Raw genomic sequence first — 12500 nt, forward strand, 5'->3', positions numbered from 1 at the left:
GTGAGTTTGGAAGTTTTTGGTATTCCCGAAAAAGCGCTTATTATGGGTGGTTCTAATAATTGTCAAACTTTGTACCTCTAGTCTTTTAGCACCCTTGAGTGTATATATATATATATATATATATATATATATATATATTGTATATATATATATATATATATATATATATCACTAACACTCGTGATATATATATATATATATATATATATATATATATATATATATATATATATATATATATATCACTAACACTCGTGATATATATATATATATATATATATATATATATATATATATATATATATATATATATATATATATATATATATATATCACTAACACTCGTGATTTTAATCAATGTAAATATCAACCATAATGGCATTTAATACCAAATTCTACCTTGGGAATATATATCCACTTGAATTCATTTATAGTAATAGCTTCTGGCTGGGCAAAGATTCAAACTCTTGCCACTCAGACGAAACCATTACTGCGAGGACTCTACCAACTGAGCTATCAAGAGAATTAAAAGTTTATTACAAGTCACCGTATATATTCGTGTCAAATTGAGGAATCTGCTCTTAGACTTGAAATAAACCCATCTCCACCATGATCGCTGAATTGTAAATTTGCAACACGTGGTTATTTAAGATGGATATATTTCACTAACACTCGTGATTTTAATTAATGTAAATATAAACCACATTGTTATTTAATGCCAAATTCTACATTGGGAATTTATATCCACTGGAATTCATTTATGGTACAGTAATAGCTTCTGGCTGGGCAGAGACTCGAACCTGAGCTACTCAGCCGAAACCATGCCTGCGAGGACTTTACCAACTGAGTTATCAAGTGAGATATAAGGGTATTACAAGTAACCTTATATATATATATATATATATATATATATATATATATATATATATATATATATATATATATATATATATATATCTGTCGAATTCAGGAATCTGTTCTTAGACTTGAAATAAACCCATCTCCACCGTGATAGCTGAGATATAAGTTTGCAACACGTGGTTATTTAAGATGAATATATATCACTAACACTCGTGATTTCAATCAATGTAAATATATATATATATATATATATATATATATATATAGTATATATATATATATATATATATATATATATATTTATATATATATATAGTATATAATATATATATATATATATATATATATATATATATATATATATATATATATATATATATATATGAGTGTGTGTATAAGTTTATGTTTGCTCGTGTATGTGCTGTATATATTAGGTCACATTCGAGGGAATACCTGTGCGGCTGTCCCATTTTGGTTAACGCTTTCATGAGCACTTGGATGCAGGTTGTCTTTCCAGCTCCACTTGGTCCCAGAGTCATCATGCCATGTCGAACTCTTTGCGTTTCATAGAGCTGAAAAAAATAATGATGTTATGTACATAATTTCCTTTTATGCATGAGCACCTAGTTTTTCATTCGTTCCGTCAAAAAAAAAAAGTAGTATTCACCTTGACTGAATAACTTGGAGAAACCTGCAGTAACACATGTGTATGATGAGACAAGTAAGTTTTCATAATGGTAGGATTTCTGTGTTTGAATATTCATGAGGCAGGATAATATATTGGTATTTTTTCTTGAATAGCATGATTTTACTCTAATCTCTTCTATATTAGACTTGCGCCAAACGTTCAGCTAGGCAAATGATCAAATAATTAACTTCATTACATTTTTTACAGTATAACTATAAGAAAAAAAACTGTAAACACTTAAGGACTTATAAAAATACCATTAACAGGCTGAAGAATGAAAGACTGTATAAACATAATTAGGCAAATGTGTATTCCAGAAATCAAATTCTGAAAAGTGTACTGCACTATAGATCGATGCATTGTACTCTCAGGAACAATATCGAGGTTTTAGGAAATCCAGCCAAAATTTGTTTTAAGAAAAGAATGAACAAAGCTATTACATTTCGTCTTTTTTACATTCTTTCAACTTTTCACTTTCTAGTTTGTCTTGATGATAAACATCCCAAGGTGTATATAATTTAGAATTCTACTATAAAATGTGTTGAATTTAGATCCATAAGGCAAACGAGACGTAGAAAAACCTTAGCCAACATTTCCTTTGAATTGCTAATCATAAGATTACCTGCACAAGCTTTAGTGTCCAAGGAGGATGGTTGATTAGACCCATTTCAGCAACAACCTCTGCTATATTTGTTGTAAGTTGGTTATAATAACCCTTTTCTTGAGCCATATTGGGAAACAAATCGTCAATGAGTGACATGAAAAGGGGTTCATCTTGATCTGCAAATGAATAGAGAAAATAGAAAAGACGTTATTGACAAATCACTTGTTTATTATTTTATTCTTGTTTTGATTCTATTGCCTGAAGCACATTACTTTAAGGCATTAGTTTTTTGTATAACCTTTTATAGCATGTGGCATGGATGTTTCTAGCTAAAGATAATTTATATTTCCTTGGTTTATAGCTATCTTATGTACTTTCTAGCACAAAACGCATTTCTATATGAAAAGAGTAAATTTAAAGCCTCCAAGTTTCAACAACATTGTATCAACTGTTACTAAAGAATATACAGAAATAATGAGATTTGCAATACGAAAGAGAAATTACGATTAGTTCTACTTCATCATTCAGATATACAGTAATGATTAAACTTACCCACAAGCTTTGAAAGGTTCATATCCCTAAGAACTCTCATCACGATTGTCGCCTCTGAATCTTTAGGATTGGCTCGTTTAGATGCTCCCAGGGTACGCAGGACTGACAGTATGTTGCGTAAACCAAAATCATAGTGGACCTTATAATATCGAACGGAATAGAATCTCAAATTAGAAGGTTTTGAAGTGGGTAGTAAATGCGTTGAAGCAGTGTTAGAGTCTTCATAAAAATATTTTATCCACGCGTCGGGGAAAAAAGTATGAGGATAAATTTAACTTTCTTGCAAATGTATTCTTACAAAAAAGTAAATTTCTGTAAAAATAAGTTGGGTCTTAGATAATAAGCACAAGAAAATTCGATTATTTCCTTTATATACACGGAAATTATATATACATTGATTTTATATTTAAAAACCTCTTATTTATTAGTAGCCTTCTGATATGAAAATTAATTACTTTCTTATTCTATTTAACTGTTTGGTTAACAATTCCAATCAAAATAATGATATTAATAGTAATGATAGATTATTATTATTATTATTATTATTATTATTATTATTATTATTATTATTATTATTATTATCATTATTATTATTATTATTATTATTATTATTATTATTATTATTATTATTATTGTTGTTGTTGTTGTTGTTGTGAGTCGCAGTAGTAGTATCAGTAGATAACAAATTGGATATGATATAATAAACTTATCTTTTTTACCAAGAAAAAAATACGTTTCAAGAATAATCCGAACTGTTTTTGAAGTGGCATTTAATAGAAAAAAATAAGTCGTATTTACTCATATAAATCTCTAAGTAATCTCAATTATTTACACACGGTAAATCATTGACCTTTCCTGGTGTGTAAATGGCTCTAGAAATTGCCTTTTAGGAAGGCTTTGAATGTAAACAAGACGTTAATTTGATACCATCAAACATCATGGATGATCAATATAAACCAAAAAAGACTACAAAGTACTGTATCTACATAAATATCTTTTAAAAATTCTTTCCATATGGAGGGTGATACAAAATTATTATTCAAAGAAGCTGTATATACCCTATGACGGCTGCTTCTAGGAAAATAAATTATCTCCAGAAATATTTTACGTTTATAAGAAGGCTGAGCTATAATGGAAGACATTATGATGCCATTACAATTAAATGATCTAATTTTAAACGTAAGTCCTTATATGTAACCATATATACATCAATAAATTTCTTTGATATTAAAGGTCATTGTTATTGATCTGTATAGGTTGTGACAAAGCTAAACAAAATTAACATTCAATAAACTTTTTGGACTGACAAACTCCTTCAAAATTAATTATCATTTTCAATGCCCCTAAAATCCTATATCCCTATGCCTACCTCTAATCAATAAAAAGATTGTTGATAGCATTACTTTTATGAAAGGTAGTGATAAATAAGATCTTCTCCAACCTCACCTGTTTTGTGAGCTGTTCTTCGCATAGTTTATAGAGCGTAAAGAACTTCCTTGCCAGTGTAATATTTTCCAAGAAACCACAAGAAGCGAGTTTAACCCGAATGATGATCTGTCTGTCAGGGACCATCATGGCCACGTTGCGGAACTGAATCTTCAAGTTCTCCGGGAGCTCTTGGCGGCCGTGATAACCCAGGTTCTGTTATTCAACGATTAAAATCAGGATGCTGTTTGTGGTATTCGATGCAATGAGAGAGATGGTACAAACTATGGGAAATTAATTACTATTAACAGTCCCATGGATGTTTATGAAGTTCCTAATAGTAGAATAATAGTAAAATAATAGTACAGTATATACAGTGCGAACAAGTATGCTTCAGTTTTATGTACGTCAAATCACAATTTAATTTTTCTTTAACAGAGCATTTAGATTACCCTGGTATTATTCGAACAGCATGTTGCTAATGAACCCAATTCCTCTATCATGAATATATACAGTACATAAAGAAAATCTTATGATAATAACGCCAATTAACAACTTTTTTTATCAATACATAATTATCAAAATTAGACATATTACTGATTCACAGCAACCTCAGCATACTTTATCCATTGCAATAGAGCTGAAATATGAAATGAAAATGGAAAATGTGAAGAACAGCTGTCGTAGTGTTAGTCATGCATGCCAAGGTCACTCAGCACATAATCTGGAAACTGGGTCATATTCCACAGAAAAAGTGGTGTATTTACAATCATTCTCTTAAAGCTTGAGAAGTATATGGAAATACTTCGGGCTTCTCGACGATGCAGTGTAGCCAACCCCATAGATAGGGTTGAAAAAATTATAAGAATAAAAACATATATGTACATTACTAATCTAATATATCAAGTTTTGCCCCAATTACAGGCTCCTGTACAGTAATACACAAAAATTGAGAAACATAAAATTAAACCTTTCATTCAACTTTTCTCTATTCATAAGGCATTAACGGTATGTACACAACGTTGGAACTCCTTACGTATGCTAAACATATAAGGAAAGTACCAGATGTTATATAAATTTACTAAGCAGACTCTTGATCGTAGTTTATATGCTTTTTGGAGAAAAAATCACTGGAATTAACTCTCTATTCTAAATACAAAACTGTTTTCAACTAACGAAGATGATTAGCGGAATTTTCATCATATTCTTCAGTTACCAAAGCTTAATTCACACCCGTTAAAAAAAAAAAAAAAAAATCATGCGCAAGTAAAAAATTTCCTCTAAACTTAAGCACTGATGAAGGGCATGTAAAACTAGACTTTTGTACCCGAAATATATTTGGAAGCTTTTTTTTCTACATATAATAAGTTTCAAAACTGCAGAAGATTAGAATCAGTGCTGTTTTTTCAGTTATATACCTTTCAACGGTGTACTAAATCTTTATTTTTGTCTCCTTTTATAAACTACATGATATTTTTTTCGAAGTTAACGAGTTTTGAGTTAATGCACTGGTTTGAATTACACGATCATTTTCTTACTGATGAACGTTATAGGATATGTTTATTTTGTTTTTAGACATTTAAAACAATCCACTTGACTGGAATAATCATTATTTATTTTTGTTTCTTTACTACATTTGCTAACTAAAGACTATATTTCTTAAGAGAAAAAAATATGTTGTCAATTAGAAATTTCTTCTTAAATGCAATTATTGCAAAAGAGTATTGTTTCATATTCACGATTACAGAACACTGGTTTCTATCATAGACATATTATTACTTTGTAAATGCTCAAGGTATACAAAATTTGGAAGCTACTTGTTGTATTGGGAAAATATCAACACATCCTACGAGTGGGATAAGTCTCAAAGATATAAGGAACCTCTACCTAGCAAGGAAATGACATATCAATGAAAAGACGATAACATTGTTTAACTAAAATTTTATGAGTGTTATAAGTGAATACTTTTTTTTTTTTTTTTTTTTTTTTTTTACAAGAAATCATTTAAATAATTACATTTTTTTGACTGTTTGAGCGATGAAGATTAAGAATGTCAAACATGTGTAGATATAAATTATATACATATGTATATATATATATATATATATATATATATATATATATATATATATATATATATATATATATATATATATATATATATATATATATATATATATATACAGAAAATACTAATTTTGGTTGTCAGAAATGAACTTACATATTTACAAAAAGGATTTTTTCCCGTATAGAACGCCAACTACATTTACGAAAATAGTATAACGTATTACAATTCTTATCCGTATTCATTCAATGACATTTTTTTTTGGTTCCTGACATCAGTTGAATATCTTGCTGAAGGAGTGATTGGGGGAAAAGGTATGAAAGAGAATATACAGTACAGTTTTATAAAGTTTACCTGATATGGATCGCTGCCTTTTCCCTGTTAAATATAGAATGTGCGAAGTCAGCATAAATCGAAATACAGTATTATAAGAATATGTTTTCATATGACTTTATCAACAATGCTTCTGCTGGAAGAACATTATGGATTTATATCTTCTCAAAAGAGTAGACTCTCGTCCTTATGAAAATGGGACTTTTGAAACGTAAATCCATAAATCTAATATATACAGATATAGTTCTTACAAATAAAAGCATTTTATGTACAATATCATTGTGGTTACTTCAAAAGAAGTATATTCAAACAGATTATAATCAGAAAGAATAGGGTGCGAGAATTTTTCATTTTATCAAAGAACAAAAAGAAAATGTCGAGTATTGGGAAATTTTCTCAACTAAATGAGAATAATTAGTTATTACCTTGCCCTTGCTGGTGCCAATATTCTGCCAAAAGAATAATTGAAGAAGGTGTGATTAGAATCGTAATTAAAAAATGGCTTACAACAAAATGATCTTTCTTTTGCAACTATAAACCTACCAAGAGAAAATCTTATTTCTATCAACCTAATATTCACTGATGAAAACAAAAAAGAATATGATATTGCAGGTGCAAAAGTGGATGAAGACAAACTTTAGAAATCTTTCATCAATTGGGCCTCATCTTATTCTCCGAAACTAATCTAGGAGAACACGCAATATAGTATCCTGATAAGTAATAACATATTAATACTGTAAGTCTATGATTTGAAAAAAATCATTGACCTGCCACATATAAAATACAGATTTCGGATGATGATATTTAGTTTTTTGGATATATGTGAATTATTTTATAAGAGAAAATTAAATTGTTGACATAAGGAAATTAAACTGATTTGTCAGAATGGCAAAATTTAGAGATATTAATCCTTCATAAGCGACAGAGAAGATCAATAATTTTGTTACTCGCCCAAAACGGAAATTTATTATATAGGAATGCTATATGTACATATAGCCTATATTTATGTTTTTTACATAGGTATTTAGACTTCAACTCTTATATTTATAAGTTCTTTATTCATTCTTAATTTATTTTTCAGTACTAAATATATAGCTTTCAAAATGTTAATCTATATTCAGGAAGTCTTGTCGAAATACTGCAACCTGTATTCTATTTTTCTAATTTTTTTTTTCTAATAAACTTCGATCTCCATGGACCAGTTGATCTGAGAGAATACCGAGTCTTAGGTAAAATGGGGAAAACACGTTATCCACAAATTATGTAGCATTTCTTTTAGAGGGCTCATGGCACAGGTAAAATGTCCAAAGTTTAACACAAACGTTGTTTGCCCTGGATAACTGTATCTTCACCGTAGTGCTGGAGCATTCGTTAAAAAGGAATAAAAATGAAAGTATACAATAACTATATTTTCATGTATATATATTAGTACAGCGGCATAGCAGACCAATTGTTCAAATTGGTCTAAAAGCACCAAAATTGGCACACATGTAGATTAATATATTCTAAACATTTTTGGATATGGAGGCATTCAAGATTAGCCCTTAGGAAGATATGGCGGCCATTGTTCAAAATGGCCGCCATTTAACATTAGCGTCATTACATAGACTTCATTATGTGTCGTTAGTTTGGTGCTAGATGGGCCAAAATTCCCTTTTTTTACATCAGAATTAACATCAATAAATGTTTAACAGATATTTAGATGAATCTTCTCAAAAGTGGCCCCCAAACTGGCCGCCATTTTGTGGAAAAAGTGGACATTTGATGAAGATTTCAATACTCAATGACATAATACCTCTAATAACCAGTACCTGATTTCAGGAACACACTTTAATTGCTCAAGTTGCTTTTTTATTTCAAATTGCTGGCAAAATTGCTAGTCAAAATAATACACAGAGTACGGGAAGTTTACAGTATGGTCAGATTGTAGTTATATAGTCGACCAAAAGCCCAGTCTCTAGGCACAGTACTTGTGTAATCCTGCAGTACATACATGTAATACAATAACGTAGATTTTGCCACACTATGTTAATTATGATTCCGAACTTTTCAAATCTGGTCACCAGAATTATGAATGTCTACAGATCATAATGTTGGTTAGCAAGTTTTCTGTCCCAATCTACTGGCATTCGCCTTCACAGAAACATAGACCAGTGCATTGCAGTGAAGCGTTCTTGCACTTGCAGCGGTTTTTGCAGCCTTTCTTGCATCCGCAAGACACCAGCTCATAGCAGGCCTTGGATGCCTCAGGGAGTGTGGTCCAGAGTGGTGTGTAGAGCCCATCATCACTCTGATGCCAGCCCCAGTCTGTTGGTGGAGGGAGCACGGGCGTTGGTACCAATGCCTGGCCCCAGACATGACCACCCTGAAGGGCAGATCTCTTCACATGCTGCTCCAGAGCAGCGTAGGTTGGCGGGATGTTCTGAACAGAGTTCGTCTTTGCAAAGAGCTGCTTTCTCGCCTTGTTGACGTCCTTGCATTTGCTTGTGCGGTCATACAGGAGTATGACAAACCTCTCGATGACATGCATTGTATCCTCTTGGATGCTTGTGGGTGCATTTGCCAGACTCAGCAGGGCATCAGTGAGTTCTGGCAGCGTGTTCCATGTTGCCCAGGCAGATTTCTTCCCATGTCCGACGAAGGCTGACACAGTATCACACCCTGTGATGGCATGAAACATTGGAAGAGCACATGCCTTCTCTGGACCAAGGGAGGAAGCTATTTCATGGGCTGCAATGTAGCGGTAGTTCTTGCCTGTCCCAAAGGCTACCCAGAGTTCGTCTCCAGCTGGTAGTTTCTGGACTACCATCACTGCTAGGACCACGACGTCACTGTCTACTGTTCGAACCTGTATCTGGTGGTGACCATGTTGTGCAGCATGTGCTACATGTAGCATCATGCGGGTGTCTGCCTCTTCTTGGTTGCATGGTGCGAGTGAGTTGACATCCTCTTGCTGTGGAACACAGATCACCTGCTCCCCATCAGTGACGACCAGTTCCTTGCCTTCTTCTTGAAAGGACTCTGCAAGCATGGTGGAGAGGTAGCTGAAGAGCTCCACTTTGTTGCTATCAACTCGCAGGAAACTTTGCCAATTTCCTGGTTTGACTGCTGAGTCGACAACACGCCGACGTACTCCCTTTCCACGCTGTTCTCTGGTTGATGCCTTCAGGGAATCTGCTCTGTAGCTGTCCCACACAAGGTCAAGACGTGATACATGTTGGAAACGTTGTACAACGTATGGGATGAACACTTGCTGTGCATATTCCTCGAACGTGTTGGCAGTACCCGGCTTCAACATCTGTACGATTACTGCTCCATCGAGGACAACAGCAGTGACAGTAGGAGCTTCAAACTGAGGCTCAGCATGGCCTTCAAGGCACACCAGCAAGTCACTCTTGCTCCCTAGGTACAGTCTCCCTCCGTCAGATAAAGCTGGAGGGCATTGCTGATTTTCATGCCTGAAGAACTCTTCTAGATTCCCATCACGGGTCTGGCAGCCGATATATAATCGTGCGAAGAGCGCAACATCATTCTTCAGAGATTTGACCTGTTCTTTTCCTTTGGGTATATTGGGTCCTCTCTTGGTCGCAAACAGTGGTAGCTTGTTCCGGTGGATTGCCACCTCAATGGACTTGGTTCTGTCCACGATGCATTCCTTTGAGAATGCTTCAAACTGGTCTTGGCCAATCTGCTTGGCGTTACGGACTGTTTCTATGACTGCAGGGTCTGCGATCTCCTTTGTGTCGAGCACCAGCAAGTCCTGACTGTCCTCCTCGAAAGGGTTGCCCAGCTCTTCAATGACGGCCACGAGTGAGCGCACATCTCTGGCAAAAGTGTTCTGCACACTTGGTGTCTCTTCGTGGTGACGTGTCTCCTCTTGATCGTGTGGATGCAGATTGAAGTCGTCAAATTCCACAATCACTCTAGCAACCTCCGGTCCGGCAACCATCCAGCGCCTCAGTGCAGTTGGATTGTCTGTGAGGCCGATGGCTCCTCCATCACCCTTGACATACGCGTTGTTCTGCTCATGTCCTTGGTCAAGAGGGATTGCTGAAAAGATCCTCTTGGTCTTCTGGACTGTGAAGTGTCCCTTGCTAAACTCTGTGAAGACGTCTGGATGTTTGTTTGCCAGTTCTGCCATGTCCCGTAGATGCACTGGTATCCATCGGGCATAGTTCGTGTGGTCTAGTGCGAAGAACCACGGAGCCAGTTCTGTCAGAGCATCCACGTACATGCTAAAATTGGCTTCTCTCAGAGATCGCACATAGATCAGAGTGGACAGCTCCAGTGCCAAGACTGTTGACCAGTACTGAAACTGCGGATAACTCTGTTCTCTCTGACTGCACCAGTCTTCGAAGCTTTCAGGGTGCTCATCATCTTCTGTATTGGTGGTGCTGTACTTGTCATAGGCACGCCGTTGGAGATTATACAATGCAGCCGCTGTGACTTGGTGTGCTCTTCTGGTGCGTGTGACGTGAGCTGCTCGAAGAAATGAGTCTGCTATTCCTTCAGTTGTGATCTCTGCTTGTACCAGTGCTTGGGTCCACCCACTTCCCTGCAACCAGTCACCCAGGGTCTTCAGTGCCGTCATCTCAATATGCAACCCCCCAAACATCACCACCAGTTGGTCTTCTCCATATGTGTTTGGCCACTTCCACTGGATCTGTTTTGCTAGAGTGAATAGTGGCTGGTCGCAAGTCAGAACTGGAGTTTGGCCTGGGTTGAGATGTTTAACTGCACTCCTGACTACATCAATAGAGTGTCTGATCATTGCCACAGTGTGAGCACTCTCCTGGAACAAGGGAAGCAGGGACGTTGGTGTGATGACTGGTTGCTTTGGATCTTGGTGCCTTGCATGGTATGCAGCCCATGATGTGTTTTCACAGGCCTCAACATCATCTTTGAGAACACTTCTCGTGTTCTCCAGCCACATATACTCATCTTCTATGTGCTGCTCACAGTTGTGGCGTCTAAGAGAGGTCACAGAAGTAGCTGGGATCATTTGCCCTTTGACAGAAGAAGCAACAGGACGTACATCCGTGTAATATTCTGGTAGAGGCTCAACCGTCTTTGATCCAGTATCACGCCCAGTGAGAGCAATGCTACGATCCACTCCCTCATCTGCACACGTTGGGTGTTGAAAAAGCGAGATTCCTGTTCCATGGAATGAATTCTTGGCTGTGGTGGCACTTGGGTTGTGGTCAATGTTGTCCACAGCCGCAGTTGTGAACACATTGCTACGCAGGGTAGGCGGGCAGACCACTTCCTCTATGCGGTACAGCTGACACACGCTGTTTCCCATCTGGGCAGAAAGACGTAGGACTCTGTCATATGAGATGCTTAGGCCCAGAGAGAAGAGCTTGTCCACAAGTCCTCTCTTGCGTGTTTCAGCATACAGCATCAGCCCAACATAGGTTGGAAGAGGAGTTTCTTGAGACGTACTGTGTCTGACAGCTGGAGGCTCCTGTGTCTTGGTTGCTCCCTGCTTCCGACTTTGCTTGACACTGTTGAACTTGAGAAGCTGCGCAATGGAAAGAGCTGCTTGTGTTGAAGAGGAATGGCTTTGATTCTTGATGGTGGGGCCATCCAGCACCATATTTACCATTGCAACTAGTACGTTTGGCACAGAGTCCTCCTGACAGCCGCCCGGGAATGATCCACGGAATTGGTAAGTGTCTTCAAACATATATCGACGAACTATCTGTGCAGCACGCGCAAGGTGAACTGCCTCAGTGTCACAGTCTTGCTCGCAGGCTTTGCCTAGCGCTTCACCAATGTCTTCATCAAACGCTAGTAAAACATCTCGGCCTTTGCTGTGGGATCTCAGGCCTGGTATCTGGGCTAACAGGCGCTCTTTCAGCCTTGTGCTATTAACTTTCTGGCACAAAACAACCCCGAGCTGTTCCATTCTTGTTGTGTATAGCTTTACAAGTTCTGCGAGTCTGAAGACTGGGGTGGTGCCCTCTTCTAGG

General features: G+C 36.1%; 1 protein-coding gene across 1 annotated transcript in view; it reads right to left on the reverse strand.

The window, feature by feature from the left end:
• Positions 1-12500, reverse strand: part of LOC137618319 (dynein axonemal heavy chain 5-like) — a 328916-nt gene that overhangs the window by 137675 nt on the left and 178741 nt on the right. The window contains exons 40-43 of the mRNA XM_068348490.1: positions 4152-4346; positions 2706-2844; positions 2172-2329; positions 1315-1433 (exon numbers count right to left, since the gene is read on the reverse strand). Coding sequence (XP_068204591.1) covers positions 1315-1433; positions 2172-2329; positions 2706-2844; positions 4152-4346 — 611 coding nt within the window. The remainder of the gene's footprint in view (positions 1-1314; positions 1434-2171; positions 2330-2705; positions 2845-4151; positions 4347-12500) is intronic.

Source organism: Palaemon carinicauda, chromosome 2 (assembly GCF_036898095.1).
Source record: "Palaemon carinicauda isolate YSFRI2023 chromosome 2, ASM3689809v2, whole genome shotgun sequence".
NCBI lineage: Eukaryota > Metazoa > Arthropoda > Malacostraca > Decapoda > Palaemonidae > Palaemon > Palaemon carinicauda.